This window comes from Pan troglodytes, chromosome 12 (assembly GCF_028858775.2).
Source record: "Pan troglodytes isolate AG18354 chromosome 12, NHGRI_mPanTro3-v2.0_pri, whole genome shotgun sequence".
Taxonomy (NCBI): Eukaryota; Metazoa; Chordata; class Mammalia; order Primates; family Hominidae; genus Pan; species Pan troglodytes.
In genome coordinates, this window is record NC_072410.2 from 94,961,299 (window position 1) to 94,988,275 (window position 26,977).

The 26,977-nt window shown below is 39.4% G+C and overlaps 2 protein-coding genes across 18 annotated transcripts in view; one reads left to right on the forward strand and one right to left on the reverse strand.

The window, feature by feature from the left end:
* Positions 1-12,022, reverse strand: part of BABAM2 (BRISC and BRCA1 A complex member 2) — a 455,408-nt gene extending 443,386 nt beyond the window's left edge. For 6 of the 13 annotated variants that reach the window (XR_010149589.1, XR_010149590.1, XM_001160262.7 and 3 more), the window contains exons 1-3: positions 9,890-10,029; positions 8,276-8,341; positions 6,036-6,187 (exon numbers count right to left, since the gene is read on the reverse strand). Coding sequence is in view for 9 of the 13 variants with exons in the window: in XM_001160262.7 (XP_001160262.1) it covers positions 6,036-6,163 (128 nt within the window). In the remaining 4 variants the exon portion in view is untranslated. Of the gene's footprint in view, positions 1-6,035; positions 6,188-8,275; positions 8,342-9,889; positions 10,181-11,975 lie in introns of those variants that run through there. The other 7 variants (XR_010149587.1, XR_010149588.1, XM_063790007.1 and 4 more) reach the window with 3 other exon arrangements.
* Positions 10,254-26,977, forward strand: part of RBKS (ribokinase) — a 107,224-nt gene continuing 90,500 nt past the window's right edge. For 3 of the 5 annotated variants that reach the window (XM_016948269.4, XM_016948268.4, XM_016948270.4), the window contains exon 1: positions 10,298-10,475. In XM_016948269.4, the coding sequence (XP_016803758.1) occupies positions 10,387-10,475 (89 nt within the window). In that variant the 5' untranslated portion in view covers positions 10,298-10,386. Of the gene's footprint in view, positions 10,476-26,977 lie in introns of all 5 variants that reach the window. The other 2 variants (XM_003308943.7, XM_063790009.1) reach the window with 2 other exon arrangements.

A 26,977-nucleotide genomic window follows, 5' to 3' on the forward strand; every position in this document is an offset into this window, starting at 1 on the left:
AATTATGCATAACAGAAAGTAAGCAATACACTATCAGGCCAATAAAAATCCTTCCAAACCACAAGAACAAACCACTTTGATACCCAAAACAAGTAGTTTCTCAAGGAAAACATCTAACTCATTCATTCATCCATTCAAATCCTACTTACTACGTTACATGTGAAAAGTACCAAGATAGATCTTAAGGAGGTATAAACATAAATTAAACAAGAACTTGGCCCTTAAGATACTGATGGGTCTAGCAATGGAGTTTAGAAACATACACAGTCTTATTAAGTAAGGTAGAAAAATCTAGGTACCATAAGAGAAATATATATGAATTGCTATTTAAAAAAAAAAAGAAAGAAATCTTCCTTCGATTAGGTTCTTGCCTATTTCTCCTATGAACCAGATCTAGAATATAGATACTTAGACCTTATCTCTTCAAGGCCAAGTGGCTACATGTAATAAGACTGGTTCTTGTGACCTTTAAAAATTGTCTCCTTGTTTTATACTTTAATTTATACTGTGTCCTACAGGGTATACCTCTTCGAGTTAATAGAAATTAGACATGTAGATCCTACCACTCATAACTGTGTCTGCTGAAGATCTAAAAGAAAGGAATGCCAAAAGTGACACACCAAAAAGAAGCCATTCTTTTCCCTAACTCTGTCATTGTTTTGTTACAGAAACGAGAAATTCACACTTTGGCTGATGGAAGGATTGAAGAAGGAATTGTTAATGAACTTCTAAAGAACTTCCCTGAATCTTTCAGACAAGTGCTACATAAAAGGCATCGATAATGTTCCAGATTAACAAGGTCTTTCACATCATTTTATGAATGTGGGTAGAGGTATTTTTATTTCTTTTTTGAAGCTAACGAAAGTAAATTCCATACATATTAAATGTCATTAAATGCCATGTCACATATTTTTCAGGCAGTTAATCCAGAAAAACCTAGGACTAGGCCAGGCACAGTGGCTCACGCCTGTAATCCCAGCACTTTGGGAGGCCAAGGTGGGTAGATCACCTGAGGTCAGGAGTTTGACACCAACCTAGCCAAGATGATGAAACCCCATCTCTACTAAAAATACAAAAAATTAGCCAGGCATGGTGGCGGACGCTGTAGCTACTCAGGAGGCTGAGGCAGGAGAATCGCTTCAACCCAGAAGGCAGAGGTTGAGGTGAGCCAAGATCGCGCCATTGCCCTCCAGCCTGGGCAACAAGAGCAAAACTCTGTCACAAAAAAAAAAACAAAAACACTAGGACTAGTGGATTCATTTCAAATTTGTCATCAGATCCCACTATTTGCACTTAAATCTTCAACTAAACATTCAGGAATTTGAGAACACCCAAAAGGGAATCTGTGAAAAAGAAGCAACAAGACTTTATGCTGAAAAACGTAACTGGTTTCTCAGGATACTGATACAAAGAGTAAGAATTTCAGGTTGATATCACTTTACATATACCAGTCACCAGTCCACTAGCCATCAGGCCCCTGTCAGGTCTTCATTACCTCTGAAAAGAATGTCTGTGACATGCTAAAAAAGAAAGATTTATTTCTATGTCCTATATATTCAGGTCAATGAACATTCCTGGTTGATGGGTTGGTTTTATTTTTTTTCTTTATTTTTGTTTAGAGAAGGGGTCTAGCTATGTTGCCTAGGCTGGTCTCAAACTCCTGGGCTCAAGTGATCCACCTGTCTCAGCCTCCCGAGTAGCTGGGACTACAAGCATGTACCACCGTGCCCAGCTGAGGTTGTTTGGTTTTTTTTTTTTTTAATGACAGCTTTACTGAGATGTAATTTACATACCATAAAATCACTGTGAAGTGTGCAATTTGATCATTCTTCATATATTCCCAAAGCTATGCAACCTTCACCACTATCTAATTTTACAACATTTTTGTTACTCCAAAAAGAAATCCCTCACTCAAGCAGTCACTTCTGATTCCCCCAGCCTCTGGCACCCACTAATTTACTTTCTGTCTCTATGGATTAGCCTATTCTAGACATGTCACATAAACGGAATCACATACTATGTGACCTTTTGTAATGAGCTTCTCTCACTTAGCACAATGTTTTCAAGGTTCATCATGTTGTACTATGAATCAGTACTTCACTACTTTTTATGGTTAAATAATATTCTATTTTTGATATGCCAAATTTGTTTATCCATTCATCACCTGATGGACATTTGAGTTGTTTTTGCAGGACTTTTGACCTGCAAAAACCTCAGTCATCTAATCTGATTGTTCATTTTATGGATAAAAAATTGAGATCCAGTGAGAAAATGGGAACTGCCTCTGGCTACACAGACTTAAGACTATCAATGGACATCTGAAATGCCTTCTTTTCTCCAAGCTCACCCCATTCCAATAAAAGAAGAAAATCCTTAATGTGTTTGTTCCTAGCAGTAAAATGCAAGATAGGCTAGGTCCAGAAGACCTGAGGTGGAAAGGAAAAGAAAATAGGATTAGGCACAATCTTGCTGAACCAAAGGAACTTATGAAAAGACCAACAGTTTTAAATTTTCAAAAACACAGAAAAAAAGAGATGAGCACAATGCAGACATAAAGATGTTATTTTTAATCAAAGAAGGAAAGAAACATGAAAGTGTGGGAAAACCTGAAGAGTTACTCTGAAATATCCAGTGATCCATTTGAAAATCTTTTTATTCTCAGACCCAGAAGAAAAATATACTGATTTAAAGATCCCAGAAAGAGGAAATCAAAGTCAAAACCACGAACTGAGAAGAAATGAGCACAGTAAAGGAAGTACATCACTCTACTTTCTGCAGGCCAAAAATTACAGTGAGGGAAACTGGAAAATACCCTCTTGAGATCTGATCTTGATGACTTCAATTACAGATGGAGTCCATCTAAAGAAAGCATTTTGTAATTTAGGAGGCTCCAATCTTTATCTAGATTGTCTATAATAATGTGGAAATTCAGACTGAATGAATCCTATATACAGTCTCTATTTCAGAATCCCCACTTCCTACCACCATTTATAAGCTGGGGAAGTCTGTCTGAGCACCAGGCCTGCTGCTTGACTAAATGGCAAAAATTCTAAACCAGTAAAAATCAACAAAAAAAACCCCTAAAAAGTCACTTTCCAATCCCTGGCTTATCTAAGGATGAGAGTTAATTTATAAATCCCCTAATGTGTATAGCTAACTTTTACAAGAAAAAAAAAAAAGTTAAAACTGTCTTCTTATCAACTCCACCAGAGTTCTTTCTACCAAATCCTCTTGCCTCAACAAAAAAGCAGCTAACCTAACACTAGCAAAATGGCTAGTAAATAGTAAATGCTCCATAAGTATTTGATTAATGAAATTGAAGATAATATCAGATGTTTTCAAAAGCATCCTACTATTCCAAAGAAGTGTCTTAGTTTTTTATCTTACCACTAAAGAACGTTAACTCAGTATTCTTATACCCAAGTGTTTAGCTTGGTCAAACAACGGCAAGGTGTGTAGATGGCAAAGGGCAAAACAGTCTAACAAGGAGAAAGCAGAAAGAGAATCAAGAATACAACATTTCTGCTTTTACTGCTGCTGCCACCACTGCTAACACCCCTCCAAACCCAGCACTGCATGCTTGTCTCAGAGTCCATCCTGTTACCCAAATGATCCCACAGCAACCTCATGGCACCATCATGAATGGAGACACACAAGGGCACCATTCACTGTGACAAGACACTGACATGCACATTGCTTTGCCTCCTGCCAGACTACGGGATGCAGAGAGGGTGCAGACCGAGGACCTTGAAAAATCAGCTTCATGTGACATCATGGTGGACATGTGTGAAAAGTACTACCCACAGAGACACTGATATGACCATCACCAGAGATCTTTCACAGAGACCATGAGCTCCCTGTCACCTGGGAAGCAATGGCGGACCCAGCTGAGCAATGTGGACCCAGTTGGGCACAAGCTGCTCCAGAGCCAGCTGGGCACAAGCTGCTGGCCCAGTTGCTGGAGCCTAGTGAAGAGGAAAATATGGTGTGCATCCTCTATGACAAGATGTACAAGAACTTCATGGAAGAGGTGGACACAATAGATAATGAGACCTACCAGTGGAAGAAGGGGAAACTTTGACATACCCTAGCCACTAGCCTGAATGCTGGCTCAACTTAATCCCACCTGGAACCAGCCCAACCAAGGTAGGGTTCAAGTGTGTGATGGATCTAACTCTTAGAGAAGAGTTTCTGCAGAGACTAGGCTTCTATTGGTACATCTGGCTGCCAGACTGGGGCCTGGGGCCCTGGCCCAGTGATTCCAGGTGCACCTAAGTGGAGAGAGATGGGAAATGGCAAAAGGTGGATGCCCTTGAAAGGAACAACTCTACCACCTGGAATCTAGGCTGCCCCTACCCCAGCCATCATCTTTGTTATCTATACTGACCAGACTAGACAATAGTAGTACAGTGTGTGCCTGAGGAGCCCCACTCATTCTAAAGCTAGCTGCCCCTGCTCAAGCCATAGCGGCTTCTTCAGGAGGCCCTGTACCAGGTCAGTGAGATTCCTGGCTGCATCTTTGTCCATATCAACAGCTTCATTTGTGGATGCCATATCCAAGAAGATACCTTGAGCATGGCCCCTGCAAACTTGCCCTAGTGCCCAATACCTATGGTTCCCACGAATCCCAGAGTCCAGTGAAATTTCCTCCATCTATAAAAAAAAAAGGCAACATTTCTAGTAAGAAAGGACTCAAAAATGATGGGGATATGTCAAAAGGACCCAAAAGCCACTTGATAGCACTCCCAATGACAAAAAGCTGGAGCAACTGACCAACAAAATAAATGATAATAATATTTAATTTATAACCTACAGAGGAAAATAAATACCTAAAAATTCATACTGGCATAAGTAAATAACTGAATAAATAAATAACTGAAGGAGAAGGAAGAGTGTTTCTTTACAGTAGCATTCAAATTAATAAATGGGGAGGAATGAGAAAAAGAGAAAAAGCACGCTTAGACAAGCACCAGAGTAGTAATAGTTACAGGCAAGAATCATCCATGGATGCTGAAATTAATGGACAAAAGGATGATGAGAAACCGGGTATTTGCAAAGTCTCAAAGCATCACTCAGCAAAATACAGTACTTAACTAATTACAAGGAGAAAAATCAGTTAACTTTACAGTGATCACCTAACCAAGTTATCAAAGTTAACTTAGTAGTAAAAAGGCATATGGATATCATATATTCCCTGATCTGATGCATTGAGGATGGTACAACAACACATCTGTACTACACTTGGGAAAAAAACATATTTTTCACTCTAATGAAAAGAAAACATTAGACAAACCCATGTGGATGCACATTTTACAAAATAAGTAGCCAGTACTCTTTAAAAGTGTCAAGGTCATGATAGGCAAAGAAAAATTGAGGAACTGTCACTGTTGGGGAGACTAAGGAGACATGATGATTGGATCCTGGAACAAAAAAGGCATTAATGGAAAGACTGGCAAAATTCAAATAAGACCTGTAGAACAATTAACAATATTATAACAATGCTAATTTCCTGTAGTATTTTTGTAGCTTTTTTGTAAATCTAAATTTGTTTCAGGAAAAAAAAATCTGTTTTTTAATGCAACATTTCTAGGTGTGAGATCTTGCTGTTTCAACCCCATTGTGAGAAATGACCCATTTTGGCTAGCTATTATAATATTCATATTAAGAGAGTTTACCAAATGGTATCAGATTCAGAATATGTTTGTTGCTGGACTGCAGCAAATACAATAAGAAAACAAGCCAATGAATGAAAAACACACTTTTAAAACTCTGACGGCATGCTCTTCACAAAGAAAAAACAGAAAAAAAGACATGAACATTCTAGTCATAAAACAATGGTCCACAACACAAATAAAATAACCTGAAACATAAAATGTCAAGAACTGAACAAAACCAACTGAATCAACATATGATGAGATGATGACTTGGTGGGTTTCTGTGGCAGTCAATTTTTATGAGTCTTGTAAGGAAGGGCTGTCATTAGGTAAAGGTTGAATTGGTTCTGGTACATTGACTGAATTCATTCTGGTACATACCCAGATTTTAAGTCAGTTATCCTCAAACAGTTTGTAGCATCCAGTCCCACTTTTCCATTCCGGACCACGCTAGATATGAAAGGGGAGAGCATTGGAGATATTCGGTTCAAGGCCACTTCTGGGGACATTTTAACTTGACTTGTAAATCACCACTGAAAGCAGAAGGAAAGAATAATGATCAGGGCTTACAAATGGACTAGATACAACACTCTGCCTGAAAACTGGACAGCATACAGCAGTTCCTCTTGCATGAATAAATAATTCATTTCCCATCTCTAGCGCAGCCTCTTCCAATGATCCTCCAGAAGAAACCACCTCACTGCTGCTCAGCTACTCAGGACTGGGACTACATCACTGCTTTTCAGGAACAGAAGGAACTCCTGAAATACAATTCCCTCTTCCTTCCCAAAGCTGATTTCTACACTGCCACACTCTACTCAAAGTGGTCCCACTCTATCTCACTCATTCTACCTTAGTTGAGTCCAAGGAGCCCTCGCTAACAATCCTCTATCCCAACACAAAAACACACACATCACTGAGTTAGCAATCTCTCCCTGTGTGTCCCCACAAGGAGTAAAAACTTGATGGATAATACCATATAAAACTCTACAACAGGCTGACCTGCTTGAAGCTATTACTTACTAGAAATTATTTACTGCTGATATATCTTTCTTTTTTTTTTTTTTTTTTTTTTTTTTGCGACAGAGTCTCACTCTGTTGCCAGGCTGGAGTGCAGTGGCGCAATCTCAGCTCACTGCAAACTCCGCCTCCCGGGTTCAAGTGATTCTCCTGCCTCAGCCTTCCGAGTAGCTGGGACTACAGGCACATGCCACCACGCCCAGCTAATTTTTGTATTTTCAGTAGAGACGGGGTTTCATCAGGTTGGCCAGGATGGTCTCACCTCTTGACGTCATGATCCACCCACCATGGCCTCCCAAAGTGCTGGGATTACAGGCGTGAGCCACCGCGCCCGGCCTACTGCTGATACACCTTTCTTAACACCTTTCCGTCCACAGTGTAGTATAACTACCTGCTTACGTGATCTCTTCCCTGCAGGGTCTATGTTTTGAATCCCCAGGGTTTAACAGAAATACCTGGCACATGCTAAACACTCAATAAACATTTTTTAATAAATAAATGAGTAAGGGGACAAAAGTTAGAGAAATATTTCAGTATGGAGAGAAGATAATGTGCCCCCTCCCCAGAATTTGGTAGGGGAATAGATATAACAAAATCCAAGGGATAGATATAACAAAAATCTACTTGACAATTAAATTATGAAAACATACATCTATGCAGCTATCAAGCAACACAGACTAACATGGATCTTAAGGTATTTGACTTTAAGGCACTAAGTCCTTACACTTAAAACCACAAAAGTAGAACCAATACATCATATCTAAATTATCTGGAAACTCATAGGGCTGGGGGAGGGAGTACACGAATTCTTCTTAATAGATTTCTAAATGAAAGCCTCTTCCTTCAGAGGAAAAAGTCGATTCAAATGATCGTTTCCTTCCTCAATTTTAAAGAATAATGCCACATCAAAAGAAAATTAATTTCCAGCAAGTTACCAGTAAATGATGCTCTGGTTCTAGTTTTCATACATTATACCACATGAAAACTTACAAGTCCTTGCTAAAATAAATGTTGAAAATTAGAACCTGTTTCAGTTTATTATTTCAGATAGTAAGTAATAAATTTATTTGCTAATTTGATAGCTCAAAAAATAATAACACTTTGACCCTATATAGTGATGACAACCAGAAGTATCTTCGAGATTAACACCTTTATATTCATACTTCAGTTCTAAAATCATCCTTTTTGTAAATATAAAACAAGCTCTTCTTCTGACCGCTTAACAGATGACCGCCCCTGACTAGTCTCTCATTTCAAAGTAAGACTAAACATCTAACACTATACTACCAATCATAAAAATCATGTACTTTTTTAAACATTTTATCACTTACAAGGAGCGTCCATATATATTACTGCAGTTGATCTTCACAAGCCTGAGGTAGTAAAGAATTTTAATTCCCAGTTTGCAGATAATATGGGTAATTATTATAATTTGATTCTGAACAGTATACTAATCCACATCATAATTTTGAAGCCTATTTTTTTCTATTCGCCAACATTTCCACCTTCATGTCTATGTCACAATTCTTGAAGGGATGCTTATCAAAGTCATATGCTAAGTACAAATATACCTATCTTATAAAAAAGCAAAAGGGTCTCACCTATATTACAGAATTGTTCTTCTGTGTTTTTCCCCACAGTACCCATTATTACTTTATCTCTTGCTTCTACAAAAGAAGGAAACAGAACCAACACATTCTAGACACCTATCTACCCATTATCAGGCATTATATTACTTATCTCTATCTGTAATTTCATTTACATTTCCCCAACTCTGTTCCCTGAGAACAATAATTGTTCCCATTTGACAAGTGGAAGCTAAAGAAACTTGACAAATAGAAAATTAAAGCTCAGCAAAATAAAGTAACTTGTTGAATGTTGGAAGCTGGAGGATCAGAATCCAAATCCGGATTCTCCAAGTCCACTATACCCATCATTCTCTCAAATAAACATTGATAACTTCTATCACCAAAGAGAAAAGCATCAAGGTGATTTTGTAAAGCGTATATCTTATAAAATGTGAACAGACAAAAAGTAACAAATTTAAACAAATGATTGCTTTACCACTAAAAACAAACTGGACTATTGTTGACCTACTGCTGAACCTGGTCTGAGTGATTCACTAGTCAAATGTTAAAGGGAACAACCTTGCTCTAGAAGCCAAACCATACTAAGTGACAACAATACATTCTAATTCAGCAACGGTCGTGACTTTAGGATGACACCTTAGAGAATGAATTCTCTTTATTTCCAGGGCAGCCATAATACTATGTTTTAACAGTGCAAGGTTTCACGCAGTATTAAAATCTATTTCAACCATGAGGAGGTGTGACTTCTCTAAAAAAAAAGGGGGGGGTGGGGTGGGGAGTGGAATACAGTGACTCCAAAATCAGAAGTCACTTAGCCAAAAACACTGGTCCTTTGGTGCAGTGAACCGGGTACATGGACAGGGAGTCACCACCGGTAGTAACTCTTACGCATGGCAGCACTATAACACACCCCAGATATACAAACATTTACGGTGGTCAGAGTCCCCTGAATGCTACTCCTGCAATTTGTATTTCCTGATTTTGACGTATTGCAAAAGGGCAATGCAAAATTACAATTTTTGCAAGGGTCTGCTACCCCAAAATAAAGTTACAAAAGGTCCTTTGATGAGAGACCTGGGGATTACAAAGACGTCTAAAGCACCATCCAGGTTCTTGCAATTAAAATGAGATGACAAACACGGAAACATGTGCCCTGCTGACGTCATGGAACGGAAAGGGGTGGCATCCTGCTGCGTCACGTCGACGTCATACAGCGCACGAGGGAAGTTACACTGGGGAAGCAATTTCCCCCAAGGGGCAACATTCGAGAAAAACAAGTTAGCTCAGACCCGAAGAATGACCACCCCACTCTAGGGGACGTCTTAAAAAGGGACACTCTCCCCTCTTCCAAACTGTATGATTCCCCTCATCAGGCAACAAGGAACTAATACTCGGGGTTTACAGGGACCAGGGGATGGGCCAGATATGGAGAAAGAGACGCCTCTGGCCTTGGGGGCTCGTTCTTGAGGGAATCAGCGTGATGGGGATGAGAAGGGCATCTTTGGAACGGGGGCCTTCTCCATAGGAAGAGGAGGCGAGTCCCCTGGCCATATTTAAACCACAGTTCTCCACGCCACCTGTGCGACTCGGGATCCAACCTCCCCGCACCAGCCCCAGTCCAGGTACCTGGAACTTAGTCCGATCGGTAACCGGCGACTACGTGGGGTACAGGTACCCGAGCGCGCCCCCGACCGACGCACCGACCTGCGCGCGCGCCGCGGGCAGGATGCGTGCGCACTCCCCGGACGTCCCGCCCCGCCCCCTCTGCGGCCCCGAAGCTGGGCGGCGTGCGCGCCCCCGCGCCGCGCCGAGCCGGGCGCTCGGAAAGGCGTCCCCGCGGTGCCTGACAGTTCCTTCCTCAGCGCCTGCCCCGTGAGTGGCGAGGAGCGCGGAGTCTCGCCATATCAGGAGGGCCCTGTTACGTGAGGCTGTGCACGGAGACTATTCCAGGAAGAAGAGGGGACACTTGGTGGGCGGGGTGATTTCGGGCAGTCAGGTGGGCGACCCGCGTAGGCGTCTGAAAGGCCCGCGTCGTTAGGGAGGGCAGGAGTGGCGTCTCTGGTTACGGGGTCGGGCAAAGGGCAGAGGTCACCGTCCAGGTTGGACAGCAGCACCTTTGAGCGATGGCGGCGTCTGGGGAATCCCAGAGGCAGTGGCAAGAGGAGGTGGCGGCGGTGGTAGTGGTGGGCTCCTGCATGACCGACCTGGTCAGGTTAGTCCGGGGCCAGTTACTCAGTCTGCGGCTCGGGGGAGGAGGCGTGCCGTGCGCTATGCGCCCAGTGGAAATCTTGGGCGCTGGGTCTCCAGGGATAGACAGTGCTAGCTTTGGGTATGAGCTGCAGGTTTTCGAAGCCTTCAGCCTACCTTCCTGGCATGAAAGAACTTGAGTATATAAAGGTAAATCTCAGGGGAGGGGACGTAAGAGGCCAAGGTTTAGTGAAAGCTCTAATATTACTCAAAGCGCTCCCCAAAGACCTGCCCTCCAAAGACTTGCGCCCCCAAAGACCTTTCTTGGCCCGGCTGCTGAGCCTTTCCCCAAACGAGCCAGGGAACTTTGCCCACGTCATTTTACCTCCGAGAATGTGCCTACCTCACAGGGTTGTTGTGAGGACTAAATGAAGTAAAGTGTTTTGTCAAGCGTAACATTATCCAAATTGGGTATTATTCGTCTGAGCTTATTGTATAAAATAATGAGTTGAGCAGAAATCAAAAAGACTGTCACCTTTTACCATGTTGATTGTCGGCATTACTGCAGTATTTTATATTTACAGCGTATTTTTCAGCAAGCCAAGTATGAATCAAAATAAAAACATAAACACAGTATTTACAACCTCTAAAAACTATGATCAAATTATGATAGAAAATATGCCAAATGAAAATTGTTGAGTTAGGTCAGTAAGATTGAGTAGACAGATCCTTCTGATTTTTCTTTTTTTTTAATTAAGGTAGCTTTTCTGATTACAAAAGTAATGTATGTTCACTGTAAAAGTAGTAATAAATTCAGATATTCCAAGAAAATCCTACCACTCCAATTACTGCAGTTCAGTCTTTTGATGAATATCTTTTCAGTTGTAATGCTACTTTGTGTTATAAAAATGATCAGGTATACTACAGTAACACCTCATTCGTCCTGAAATGTTGCTTTTCCAAAGGGTAATAGAGAACGTGGAACTAAAGAAAAAGGCTTTGGGACAATCAAAATAAGTCACCAAATTGCTGCACCAAACCACCTGTATTCTACTCAGAAAATAGGTCTAGGGTCTTCATGTAACCAATTTAACCTTACCTTAAAATATTTATAAGCTGTGTTACCAAATTTCCACTGAGATTAGAAAGGTGGGAGTTAGAGAAGAGACTGCTAGAGGCAGTTATTGTGACTGACGAAAACTTGAGGATGAGTAGGAGACTGTGTAACGAGAAGAAGCAACAAAAGAATTTTAAATACCAATGACCTTTATTTTTCCACAAATATTAGAACTATTCTGTCAGACACTGTGCCAAGATAAAAATAGTTTCCTTTGGTGACAGAGCATAAAATTGAATCTAGTTGGAGACATTTGTTGAAGAGGCCTGTACATCTTTTTCTAGAGCAAGAGTAAGTAAACTTTTCTGTAAAGGGCCAGATAGTAAATATTTTAGGCTTTGCAAGCCGTATATGGTCAAGGTCACATTTTTTTTAACAATATTTTTTAAATGTAAAAACCATTCTTACCTCCCAAGCCTTACAAGAACATCCTGCAGGCCATAGTTTGCAGACATCTGTGTAGAAAGAACATTACTGTGTTTACAACACAATATAGCAATTGATTTTACTGGTGATGACTCTTTTCAAGAAAAGGTTATATGGTACTTATTAAATTTTGTATAAAAATAGAGCATGTATTTCACTTTAGAAAAAGTTTCATCAAAAATTCATAAAGTTGAGTTACATAAAGGAATAAACCTTCATCTAAAATGATTCATTCCATGGGAAATCCACCTAGCTAAATGTTTACCATGATTTTATGTGTGAAGTGGCAGAAGAGTAAGAAAACTAAAGTGGACCGGGCGCAGTGGCTCATACCTGTAATCCCAGCACTTTGGGAGGCCAAGGTGGGCAGATCACCTGAGTGAGGAGTTTCAGACCAGCCCAGCGAACATGGTGAAACCCCATCTCTACTAAAAATACAAAAATTAGCTGGGCATGGTAGCTGGCGCCTGTGATTCCAGCTACTCAGGAGGCTGAGGCAGGAGAATTGCTTGAACCTGGGAGGTGGAGGTAGCAGTGAGCTGAGATCGCGCCATTGCACTCCAGCTTGGGTGACAAGAGCAAAACTCCATCTCAAAAAAAAAAAGAAAAGAAAAGAAAATTTTCTCATACATCCTACCTGAAAAAAAGTGTCAGGGTTAAAATTCAGAGCTACTTCCTTGTTACCAAACTGAGAGCTTTCTGTGAAGCTTGACCATCAGATACTAAAAATAACTATAGTACTTTGTGGGATGGGGTAGGGGAGTGGTGTCAAAGGCCCATTTTAGCATCCATCAGGGTTTTAAAGTCTTATTTCAGAGCTAGAAAAATTTGGAAATTATTTATTCTAGTCCTTCAGTTTTTAGATAAATAAACTGAAGCCCAGAGAAGAATTTCTCCTCTTGGCCATATTCTTTCCTTCATAAAATATCCGAGTTTCTTCTCTTCACATGAATCAGTAAAAATTTTACTGATGATTAGCAAAATCACTAGTAAAAATTTTACTAATGATTAGCAAAATCACTAGTAAAAATTTTACTAATGATTAGCAAAATCATTAGTAAAAATTTTACTAATGATTAGCAAAATCATTAGTAAAATCATCAGTAAAAAATCATTAGTAAAAATTGTATTCCCATATAGACTCTCTCTGCTAATTCCCACAGCTTTTCAACAAACTTTTCATGATCTCTCATTACTTATGACACTGAAGATCTTTACAAAAATCTGCGTATAGGATTTTCATTTAAAACCCTGCATCTGTGATAAACTTGGGTGCAACTTTTCTAGTTACAGTTAGTATCATGATTATATTAGTTATCTACTGCTGCTGTAACAAATTACCAAACTTAATAATTAACGCAAGTTTATTTTTTTACTGTTCTGGAGGTCAGAAGTCTGATACAGGTCTCACTGGGCTAAAATCAAGGTGTCAGCAGGGCTGGGCTCCATTCTGGAGACTCTCGAGGAGGATCTGTTTTCTTTCCTTTTCCACCTTCCAGAGGCTGCCCACATCCTTGGCTCATCGTGGCCCCTTCCTCCATCTTCAGAGCCAGCAATGGTTGTTCAGGTCTTTCTCACATCACATCACTCTGATCCCCAGTCTTCTGGCTCCCTCTTCTACATTATAAGAACTCTTGTGATTACATTAGGCACAACCAAATAATTCAGAATAATCTCTTTATTTTATGGTGACTTATTAGGAACCTTAATTTCCCCTTGCCACGTAACAACATATTCACAAATTCTGGGGATTTGGATGTGGACATACTTTGGGAGAGGGGAGCAGAGAGTATGTTATTTTTGCTACCACAGTGGTTAAGCTTGAAGTAAAAAATCCTACAATACTTAGTTCTCAGAGACTCTTTGAAGCCTATCATTCTATCCTCACATTTTACAAGTGAGATAAGGAAGAGAGCTTCAATGACTTACTCCAAATCACACAGCCAGTAAGTGGTTACTTACTGGCTAGTAAGTGGCTAGTAAAGGCTACTACCCAGGTCTCCCAATCCTTAACCTTTCTTTTTTATTTTTTAAAATATATATTTTCTATTTTTTATTTTGTTAAAGATGGGCTCTCGCTATATTGCCCAGGCTGGTCTTGAACTCCTGGGCTCAAGCGATCCTCCTACTTGGTGTCCCAAAGTGCTGGGGTTACAGGCGTGAGCCACCGTGCCTGGCCCCAATTCTTACCTTTCCATTATATCATTCTACCTCTAACTCTGACTAGTGTTTATTGCCCTTTTCATCTACAGTACATTTGATAGCTTGTAGTCTGTACATTCATTGTTAACTTTATAAACTGATAAGGAATAACAACTAAGGATTTATAATTTTCAAGTCTAAAGATAGTATCTTTATTACTGTGCCTTATTCCTAAATTTAACTGTAACTAGCCTGGACACCCATGCCTATTCTTTAGTATCACTTCAGAAATAAAACTGCTTCAATAACTAAGCCCTTTTGGATGGCATCCAAGCCCAACTTACTTTATATATTACATTACTGTGTGCCAGACACTGCTAATTCAATCAATGAATAACCTTTTTTGCATTTCTGATTTCAGTCAGCTATGAATAGTAAGTCGTATGTAGTAATAATTTTTAAAAATCATTAGCTCATACAGCATGGCAAACAATTGAAATTATTTAATACTCACTTATATTTTTCTCATCATCCTCTTCCTTCTTGAACACTCATCTCTAAAGTTACACATTACAAAGATACAAGGAATCAACCCTGGTCTTATGGGATATAAAGTCAAAGATTTTCCAAAGACAGATTTCCACAAAAAACCAACAATGTGTGAATATTTTTAGACGTTAGGCTCATAGGCCTTTGTTAATCATGTTTTCATTAGTAATCCTTATTTTTTATGACCTGTATCACCCATTTTTTTAATTATTCATTCAAGAAATATTTATTGAATTTATACTATGTGCCAGGCACTTCCTGATGTGCAGAGGATACAGCAGTGAAAACACAGACAAAAATCCCTGCCTCATGAAGTTTACATTCTAGTAAGACAGTATCAGTAGAAATAAGTTAATTACATAGTAAGTTAGGTAAAAGCTAAGGAGAAAAATTAAACACGTAAGGAGGGATGGGAATAGGAAGTTTAGATTACTGGCTTCAGAAAGCCTCACTGAAAAGGTTATTTAGAGTAAAGACCTAAAGGAGGAAAGAAAACAAGTCATAATCTGAGGGAAGAGCATTCCAGGCAGAAGGAATAGTGTACTCAAAGGCCCTATTCAGTGAAGAACATGGAGTCCAGTATGGATGAAGAAGAAAAAAAGAGTCAGGAGACAGCAATCAGTGATTAAAGGACATTGAGTCATACTCTGGATGAGATGAAAAGCTAGTGGAGGATTTGAGCAGGGGAGTGACATAATCTTATTTTGATTATAATAGGATCTCTCCAAGGGCTATATGAGAATAAATAGCATGAAGGGGAAGGCAAATACAGAAGCAGGGACACAAATTCAGAGTCAATCCCAACAATCTAGGCAAGAAATGATGGTAGCTTGAAAGCAGTGAAGTGGAGAGAAAGCATCTTTCTATTATATTTTTGGGGTAGAGTTGACAGGATTAGTGGAAGTTGACCTCTACGAAAATGCAGAAGATTGTATGCAGAGAAAGTTGGGTGGGAGAGGGCTGTATCAGGAGCACAGAGTGGAACTGGGAGGGTTGAGGTACCTACTAGACATCAAATTGAGGAGGTGAAGAAAATAGATACAAGAGTTTGGATCTCAAAGGAGAGGTCCAACCTGGAGATATAAATTTCAGAGTCATCAGTGTATCAATGGTATTTTAAGCCATGAGGCTGGATGAGATCACTGAGGGTCTGATCTCCTAGGGCACTACAACATTTAAAGGATAAATTTTTAATAAAATTGACTTCCTGTCTCTCTTCAAGTCTCTCTGCAGTCCTAAAACTTGCTTTGAGACATGCTTAATACAAACCTATGTTTATATTTCCATGGCAATAGACTCTGATGTCAGCTAAAACTCTGTGTTATCTTTTTACATGCTGCCAATTAAAAGTGATGGCTTGAGAGATAAGACTCGTGTTCACCCAAGCATCTAAGCTTAATCCTGCCAAATCAGGAAATGAGTGCCTAATTTTCAAAAGGTTTAATTGGATAGTGGAATAAGTGAATTTAGAAGCTTTTAGATCCAAAGCGGATGAAGCATTGGACCTAGATTACTTAAAAAAAAAAGTTATGGCCAGGCATAGTGGTGGCTCAAGCCTATAATCCCAGCACTTTGGGAAGCCAAGCGGGTGGATCGCTTGAGCTCAGGAGTTAAGACTAGCCTGGGCAACATGGCAAAACCCCGTCTCCGCAAAAAATACACAAATTAGCTGGGCGTAGTGGTGTGAGCCTGTAGTCCCAGCTACTGGGGGGCTGAGGTGGGAGGATCGCTGGAGACCCAGAGGTTGAGGCTACAGTGAGCCTTGATTGTACACTGTACTTCAGCCTGGACAACAGAGTGAGACCCTGTTAAACATAAAAAAATAAAAGAGAGTTATACTGTACCTATCAAAGTTTGTATTTGTTTGACATAATAGAGTACTTTGTAACTGGGACACAGGTTACAGAGTCAAGAAGCCTCTTGGCTTGTCATATTTAGAACAGAGAAATCTCTTTTACAGTCACATTTTCAAAAACTAAAAAAGGAATATTGATCCAAAAAGTATCATGCTTTCCCAGTATTCGAGGAATATAATATCCTTCATTATTCTTTCTGCTTCTTAAATTGGTCTGAAAAGTTGCTTATCAGTTACCAATCATTTATTAAATTAGTATTTTGTTAAACATAGTTGTGTCAACTGTATTCCCTAATATCAAAAGTAATCATTCATGGGAAATTTGGTATGTCCCTTTAATGAAAATATACATTAAAAAATTATGGCTGGGTGCAGTGGCTCATGCCTGTAATCCCAGCACTTTGGGAGGCAGATGTGGGAGGATTGTTTGAACCCAGGAGTTTAAGACCAGCCTAGGTAACAGGGTGATGAGACTCTGTCTCTTAAAAAAAAAAAAAAAAATTGCATATGACAAAGAAAGAGCACCTACTGTGTACTATTACAAAGCAGTCCCTTTAGCAATCCATTCCTTTGCCAGCTCTCTGTGCCTTAGGCTTTTCATGTCTGTAACCTAAGGAGAACAAAGTAAGGTGGACTTTGTGATGAGTTTTGCTCTAGTATTTTGATGACTTGTTTATAATACTGAAATACTTATAGTGTGCTAAACACTAAGAATACTGCAGTTAGGAGGCTGGGCGTGGTGGCTCACGCCTGTAATCCCAGCACTTTGGGAGGCCGAGGCGGGCAGATCACGAGGTCAGGAGATCAAGACCATCCTGGCTAATATGGTGAAACCCCATCTCTACTAAAAATGCAAACAACTAGCTGGGCGTGGTGGCAGACGCCTGTAGTCCCAGCTACTCGGGAGGCTGAGGCAGGAGAATGGTGTGAACCAGGGAGGCGGAGCTTGCAGTGAGCTGAGATCGCGCCACTGCACTCCAGCCTGGGTGACAGAGCGAGACTCCGTCTCAAAAAAAAAAAAAAAAAAGAATACTGCAGTTAGGAAAACATGGTTACTGCTTGTCTTGTCTTAGTCCTTTTTGTGCTGCCATAACAGAATACCTAAGACTGGGTGATTTATCTTTTTTCACTTTTATTTCAAGTTCAGAGGTACATGTGCAGGTTTGTTATATAGGTAAACTCATGTCACATGGGTTTGTTGTACCCATGCATTATTATTATTTTTTTGTCACCCAGGTATTAAGCCTAGTTCTCATTAGTTATTTTTCCTGATCCTCTTCCCTCCTTTCACCCTCCACCCTCAGGTAGACCCCAGTGTGTATTGTTCACTTCTGTGTGTCCAGGTGTTCTCATCATTTAGCTCCCACTTATAAGTAAGAACATGCAATATTTAGCTTTCTGTACCTGTGTTAGTGTGCTAAGGATAATGGCCTCCAGCTCCATCATGTTCTGGCAAAGTACATGATGTCGTTCTTTTTAACAACTGTGTAGTATTCCATAGTGTATATGTAGCACATTTTCTTTATCCAGTCTACCATTGATGGGCATTTAGGTTGATTCCATGTCTTTGCTATTGTGAATAGTGCTGTAATGAACATACACATGCATGTGTCTTTGTTACAGAATGATTTATATTCCTGTGAGTATATACCCAGTAATGGGATTGCTGGATCAAATGGTAATTCTGTTTTTAGCTTCTGAAGGAATTGCAACCCTGATTTCCACAATGGTTGAACTAATTTATACTCCCACCAACAGTGTATAAGCATTCCTTTTTCTCCACAGCCTTGCCAGCATCTGTTAATTTTTGACTGTTTAGTAATAGTCATTCTGACTGGTATGAGATGGTATCTCATTGTGGTTTTGATTTGTATTTCTCTAATGATCAGTGATGTTGAGCTTTTTTTTGATATGCTTATTGCAAATAAAATAAAATGTATGTCTTCTTTTGAAAAGTGTTTGTTCATGTTCTTTGCCCACTTTTTAATGGGGTTGTTTTTTTTCTTGTAGATTTGTTTAAGTTCCTTTTAGGTGCTGAATATTAGACCTTTGTCAGATGCATAGTTTGCAAAAATTTTCTCCCATTCTGTAGGTTGTCTGTTTACTCAATAGTTTCTTTTACTGTACAGAAGCTTTTAGTTTTCTTTAGTTTAATTAGATCTCATTTGTCAATTTTTGCTTTTGTTGCAATTGCTTTTGGCATTTTGCCATGAAATTTTTGCCTGTGCTATGTCCAGAGTGGTATTGCCTAGGTTGTCTTCCAGGGTTTTTATAGTTTTAGGTTTTACATTCGTCTTTAATTCATCTTGAGTCGATTTTTGTATATGGTGTAAGAAAGGGGTCCAGTTTCAGTCTTCTGCACGTGGCTAGCCAATTATTCCAGCACCATCTGTTGAATAGGGAGTCCTTTCTCCATTGCTTGTTTTTATCTGTTTTGTCAAAGATCAGATGGTTGTAGGTATGTGGCCTTATTTTGGGGGCTCTTTATTCTGTTCCATTGGTTTATATGTCTGTTTTTGTACCAGTACCATGCTGTTTTGGTTACTGTAGCCCTGAAGTATAGTTTGAAGTCAGGTAGTGTGATGCCTCCAGCTTTCTTTTTCCTTAGGATTGCCTTGGCTATTCAGGCTCTTTTTTGGTTCCATATGAATTTTTATTTTATTTTATTTTATTTTATTTATTTATTTATTTTGAGACAGAGTCTCACTCTGTCACCCAGGCTGGAGTGTAGTGGCACAATCTTGGCTCACTGCAGCCTCTGCCTCCCAGATTCAAGCAATTCTCCTGCCTCAGCCTCCCGAGTAACTGGGACTACAGGCCCACACCACTACGGCTGGCTAATTTTTGTATTTTTAGTAGAGACGGGGTTTCGCCATGTTGACCAGGCTGGTCTCAAACTCCTGACCTCAGGTGATTTGCCAGTCTCAACCTCCCAAAGTGCTGGGATTACAGAGGTGAGCCACTGTGCCTGGCCTTATTTTTCTTGAGACAGGATCTTGCTCTTTCCCCCAGGTTGGAGTGCAGCAGTGTGATCATGGCTTACTGCAGCCTCAAATTCCAGGCTCCAGCAATCCCCCGACATTAACCTCCCAAATAGCTGGAACCGCAGGCACACACCAGCATGCCCAGCTAATTTCTGTTTTTTTGTTTGTTGGTTGGTTGGTTTGCAGAGACGGGGTTTTGCCATGTTGCTCAGGCTAGTCTCGAACTCCTGGGCTGAAGCAACCCACCCCCCTCAGCCTCCCAAAGTGCTGGGATTACAGGTGTGAGCCATCGTGTGCAGCCCCATTTGAATTTTAAAATTCTTTTTTCTAGTTCTGTGATGAATGTCATGGTAGCTTAATAAGAATAGCATTGAATCTGTAAATTGCTTTGGGCAATATGGCCATTTTAATGATATTGATTCTTCCTGTCCATGAGCATGGAATGTTTTTTCTATTTGTTTGTGTCATCTCTGATTTCTTCAATCAATATTTTGTAGTTTTCATTGTAGAGATTTTTCATCTCCCTGGATAGCTGTATTTCTAGGTATTTTATTTTGTGTATGTGGTAATTGTGGATGGGATTATGTCCTTAATTAGGCTTTGGCTTGACTCTTGGTGTATAGGAATGCTGGTGATTTTTTGTATCTTGATTTTGTATCCTGAGACTTTGCTGAAGTTGTTTATCAGCTTAAGGAGCTTTTGGGCCAAGATTATGGGGTTTCCTAGGTATAGAATCATGCAAATAGGGATAGTTTGACTTCCTCTCTTCCTACGTGGATGCCTTTTATTTCTTTCTCTTGCCTGGTTACTCTGGCAAGGACTTCCAATACTATATTGAATAGGAGTGGTGAGAGGAGGCATCCTCGTCTTGTGCTGGTTTTCAAAGGAAATGCTTCCAGCTTTTTCCCATTCAGTATGATGTTGGCTGTGGGTTTGTCATAGATGGTTCTTATTATTTTGAGATATGGTCCTTCAATACCTAGTTTATTGAGAGTTTTTAACATGAAGGGGTGTTCATTTTATGGAAAGCCTTTTCTACAACTATTGAGATAATCATGTGGCTTTTGCCTTTAGTTCTGTTTATGTGATGAATCACAGTTATTGATTTGCATATGTCAAACCAACCTTGCATCCCAGGGAAAAGTCTACTTGATCGTGGTGGATTCGCTTTTTGATGTGCTGCTGGATTCAATTTTCTTTTTTTCTTTTGCCAGGTTTTGGTATCAAGATGATGCTGGCCTCATAGAATGAGTTAGGGAGGAGTCCCTCCTCCTCAGTTTTTTGGAATAGTTTCAGTAGGAATGGTACTAGCTCTTCTTTGTACATCTGATAGAATTTGGCTGTGAATTCATCTGCTCCTGGCCTATTTTTTAGTTGGTAGGCTATTTATTACTGATTCAATTTCGGAGCTCATTGTTGGTCTGTTCAAGGATTCAGTTTCTTCCTGGTTCTGTCTTGGGAGGTTGTATGTGTCCAGGAATTTATCCATTTCTTCTGACTTTTCTAGTTTGTGTGCATAGAGGTGTTTATAATATTCTCTGATGGTTATTTGTATTTCTGTGGGGTCAGTGGTAATATCCCCTTTAAGACTGGATAATTTGCAACGAACAGAAATGTGTTGGCTCGTGGTTCTCTCCACAATGGAGAGTCCAAGATCAAGGGCATCTGGTGAGATTGCTATATCATTCCATGGTAGAAGAATAAAGCAGGTTGAGGGGAAGAGAGAGAGGTAAAAGGGGGCTAAACTTGTCCTTTTATTAGGAACTCACTCCCTTGATAACAAACCCACTTCCATGATAATGGCATTAATCCATTCATGAGAACAGAGCTCTCATGACCTAAACTCCACTTAAAAGTCTCACCTCCCAGTGCCATTTCACTGGCAATTAAATTTCAACAGGAGTTTAGGAGGGAACAAACATTTGAACCATAGCACTGCTCTTGGGGAATTTACAGTCCAGAGAAGAAGGCAGACTCAAAAAGAGATTATTATAGTATGACATGGTAAGTGCGTGCAGGTTATGCGAGAGAACAGGGAAAACTTCCTGGAAGAGATGCCCCCGAGCCAAATTTTCAAAAATAAGCAGGTGGTAACCCAGAAAAAAAGGGGAAGGAAGACATTCCACCACCTGGGGTTACACACAGAAGCAAAATCATGGATGTGCTTGTGTGGTATGTGCTGAGGCACATATGGCTTGCTTGGTATCTGCTGAGGCAGCAACCCTTGGGTCTTAGAACATCAGGATATACAGTGGTGATGAAAGGCCTAATCAGCCATGCTGAGGTGCTTAGATTTTATTCTGTAGGCCCTGGAAACCAGTGAAGGGCTCAAAGTACAAGAATGACAGCCAGAACAACCCCATCAAAAAGTAGGCAAAGGATATGAACAGACACTTCTCAAAAGAAGACATTTATGCAGCCAAAAGACACATGAAAAAATGCTCATCATCACTGGCCATCAGAGAAATGCAAATCAAAACCATAATGAGATACCATCTCACACCAGTTAGAATGGCAATCATTAAAAAGTCAGGAAACAACAGATGCTGGAGAGGATGTGGAGAAATAGGAACACTTTTACACTGTTGGTGGGACTGTAAACTAGTTCAACCATTGTGGAAGTCAGTGTGGCGATTCCTCAGGGATCTAGAACTAGAAATACCATTTGACCCAGCCATCCCATTACTGGGTATATACCCAAAGGACTATAAATCATGCTGCTATAAAGACACATGCACACTTATGTTTATTGCAGCACTATTCACAATAGCAAAGACTTGGAACCAACCCAAATGTCCAACAATGATAGACTGGATTAAGAAAATGTGGCACATATACACCATGGAATACTATGCAGCCATAAAAAATGATGAGTTCATGTCCTTTGTAGGGACATGGATGAAATTGGAAATTATCATTCTCAGTAAACTATCGCAAGAACAAAAAGCAAACACCGCATATTCTCACTCTTAGGTGGGAACTGAACAGTGAGAACACATGGACACAGGAAGGGGAACATCACACTCTGGGGACTGTTGTGGGGTGGGGGCAGGGGGGAGGGATAGCATTAGGAGATATACCTAATGCTAAATGACGAGTTAATGGGTGCAGCACACCAGCATGGCACATGTATACATATGTAACTAACCTGCACATTGTGCACATGTACCGTAAAACTTAAAGTATAATAATAATTAAAAATAAATAAAAATAAAAATAAACTGATTAAAGGCAAAAAAAAAAAAGGATGACAGCCAGATTTATATTTCACATAGTTCACTTAGTGCTAAAGTCAGATTTAAAAGAAGCCAATGTTTTAAAGGCATCAAAGGCATTCTTCTTGAAGACAGGAAGACCTATTTGAAAGGTAAAACAGTAGTATTCAAAAATGTTGATGATGGTGCGAACTAGGACAGTAGTGCTGGGAATCAAAAAGAGGAAAAAGCTTAAAGAAATATTTAGGGGCTAAAATAGTTGGAAACAACTGTTTAGTAAAGTGGGCATGAATCAAACATTCGCTCTCTGATCTTTTATAAGGAAACACTAATGTTGAAACTTTATTTTCCCACATTGACAAGACCTAGAAGGTAGAGTCCTTGGAAAGAATCCCATCTTATGGAACAAAAGCATTCCATGCTTACTACTTTTATTGGGGGGGCGGGGGCAGTTATAGTCCTTAAAAATCAAAATAAATGGTATCAAATAATTAAGAGATAGTCAAATTTTCTCTAGGGGAAAAAATCCTAATTTTGTTTTGAGATTTAAGAAAAAATACAGGTATTCTTTCATAATTGTAATGGAGACGCTAATGACAAATTTAGCTCAAAAAATTTACAAATATTAACTGGAGGCAATGAAATGACAGAAGATATAAACATAAAAAAGAATGTTAAAATACAAAATAGAATCTTCCATATACCAATACAGCATTCTTAGGGGGAAAAAAAAACTACACAAAGCTCAACCACCCATGTAACAAAGATATTTATAATGTGTAAAGTGTTGTCGGGGAACTTAGAGACTGTGGAACTAGAGAATATCAGAGTAGCAAAGAAACTTGAGTTCATTTTTGTGTTGAAATGACCACCCTGTTCATGTTAAATATAGGAAGCACAAGTCTAGAAAGAATTAACTGATTTTCCCCCAGCTAATACCTAATTAAGATTGGAGCCAGGATTAAAGTTTTTATCTTTTGGCTCTCAAATACTAACACATTGTGTTATTGTGAAGTTTTGAGTAGCATTTCAGAAGTTTGACATGTACTGGATTTGCAAGAGACAAAGTGTTCAAAAGTGCTAGTAAGGACCGATTTCCTTGAAAAAGAAAACAAAGCTAATATTGCAATTATCAGTATCAGATTACTTAGTATTATTGTCCTTTAGAATTTTTTTCAGACCTGCAATTTTTATTATATATGCATAATATAACATTTACCATTTTTAATTTACAATTCATTGGCATTAAGTACATCCACATTTTTTTACAAACATCACCACTAATCATCTCCAAAACTTTTTTCATCTTCCTAAACGGAAATGATTTTCTTATTAAACAATAACTCCCTATCCCCTCCTCCCCTCAGTCCCTGGCAACTACTATTCTACTTTCTATCCCTATGAATTTGACTACTTTAGGTACATTATATAAGTGGAATTATGCAGTGTTTGCCCTTACGTGACTTACTTATTTCACTTAGCATAACGTCCTCAAGAAAGGGTAAGTGAACTTGAAGACATAGTAATAGAGATTATCTAAATTTAAGCATAAAGAAAAAATGCACAGAGCCTCTGTAACCTGTGGAACAGTCTACCATATGTATAATTGGAGTCAAAGTATCTCATATAGGTGGAGTCTTTGTAACTGGCTTACTTCACTTAGCATAATATTTTCAAAGTTTATCCATGTTGTAGCATATTTCAGAATTTTCTTCCTTTTAAGGCTGAAAAATACTCCATTTATGTACATTACACGTTTTGTTTATTCATCTATCAGTGGACATTTGGGTTGCTTCTACCTTTGGGCTATTGTGAACAATGCTGCTATTAACATGGGAATACAAATACCTGTTTGAGCCCCTGTTTTCAGTTCTTTTGAGTATATACCCAAAAGTGGGATTGCTGGATCATATGGTAATTCTATGTTTAATTTTCTTGAGGACCCACCATATTGTTTTCCATAACAGCAACACTGCTTTTCCTTTTAGTTTCTTGCATCTTCTTTGTAAAGTCCCTATTCTGCATCTTACTCACCAAGCCTCCTTTTCCTATTTCAGTTTAGCCTATTTTTTTGTTTCGTCTCCCATTTGTAATCCCTCTTTTATGTCCTCTTATGCAATTTTGCGTCCCCATATGTATGTATATCTGTCATGTCTAAGTATACGTTTGTGCAAGAGGAAAAATGTGTCTGTACAGGCAAGGAGCTCAGTAAACCTCATACCTTCTCTGCCACCCTCAATCTCAGCCCCAGCATTTTTGTGGCCATTTAATACTCTGTTACGTAGAGATACAAAAATTTGTTGATTCAGTGCCCTAAATAAATACTTTTAAGTTGTTTCTGTTTGCTATGATGAACTTCTTTGAACACTTATCTTTTGGACTCATGTCTGTTTCCTTAGGTAAATTCCTAGAGCTGGAATTTCTAGGCCAAAGGAAATAACATTCTTGTTTTTGTTTTGTTTTATTTTGAGTCAAGGTCTAGTTCTGTCACCCAGGCCGGAATGCAGTGTCGCGATCGCAGCTCACTGCAGCCTTGACCTTCCAGGCTCAATCAATCCTCCCACCTCAGCCTTCTGAGTAGCTGGGACTACAGGTGCATACCACCATGCCCAACTAATTTTTATATTTTATTTTTGGTTGAGACAAGGTCTTGCCATGTTGCCCAGGCTGCTCTCGAACTCCTAACCTAAAGCTATCTGCCCACCTTGGCCTCCCAAAGTGCAGTGATTACAGACGTGAGACACCATACCTGGCTGGAAGTAACATTTTTTAAACTTTTGAAATATATTGCCTATTTGCCTTCATAAAAATTCTTCTGAAATACACTCCTACTCACAGTGTATGAAAAGGCCTATTTCCTGGATTTTTAACGAACACATTACTAGTTGAGAGATGTTAAATGTTTTCATGTTTGATTACAAGAGGAGATGTTGAATGTTTTCCAGATGTTTGTTAGTTATTTGTGTTTCTTTTGTGAGTTGCCAGCCATGGGTCCTTTGTCCATTTTTCTGTTGGACACTCCTTAAGATTTTAAACAAGACAGTTCAAAGAAAAGAAAATGTAAAGATGCTGGTTAAGAGTTCTGCAGCAAAGAAACTAATAGTATAAGAGTGAAAGGAGAATTTTAAGACTCTGGCTAGCATAAAATATTGTGGAAATATGGATGAGAGAGATTCTCAACCCTGGTTGCCCTTTAGAGTCAGTTAAACCAGACTCTCCAGGGAGGGAATCCAGGCATCAATTTTTGTTTTTTAAACTCCCCATAAATTTTAATGTTCCACAGGGGTAGACAAAAAGTGACTTACTGATAAAAGCAGGAACTATGAAGTAGAGTGAATGTGACAAAATACTGTAGCAATTTGGAGAAATTAACCTTTAAGAGAAAGGGGTTGGAGTTATTCCTGATCAAGGGGAGTCATGATTGGCACAGATAAACACATCAACGTATAAGTGGCATCATACCTGGTTATCCAGTCTCTCCACTGTGGTAATACAGAGTCTTCACTCTTGACGTGTTGTGTCACATGATGCTGTCCAGTGATATCAGTTCTTGAATGATGTGAGTTCCGCCCAGGACAGTTGCCTCCTAGTTGAGTGGCTACACCTTCCTCCATTCTGACAGTGATTGTACAATGTTAAAACTAAACTGTAAGCTAAGTGAGGACAGGGTCTGAATATCTCCAGAACTTCACACAGAGTCTAGAATGTAGTAATTGTAACAAATATATGCGGAGAATGGACTGAGTATCATAAAAAGGATCTGAGATTATTCCAATTTCTTCCATAGTTATCATACTAAATCAAGATTTGCTTCATTGAATACAATTTTAATCACTTTTTAGTACTTTCTACACAGTGATGAACTACCTTTTTGTCATATGAGCTTCAAGGACAAGGTTTCTTTGAATTGTAGAAGGTTCCTCTTATGACAACTGATTGAAGACACATTTGAGGCCTTAAATTCTTCATATGAGCATTTAAAATATTTCCATCTGCCTTGCTTTACCTTCTTTATGATTTTTATATCACTAGTTTGACTTGGAGTGTTTCTTGTATACATACAGAAGGCTGCTATAAATTATCTCTGTTTGTATATGGTTGATGTGTTTTCTAAATAAAAGCTGAGAGTTTTGTTTTTGCTTTGGGTTTGGGGCTTTTTGTTTCAGGGTGTTTTGTTTTTTTTGTTTGTTTCCCAAATACATCACATATTAGGTACTGGCTTGTCTCTCATGGTCAAAA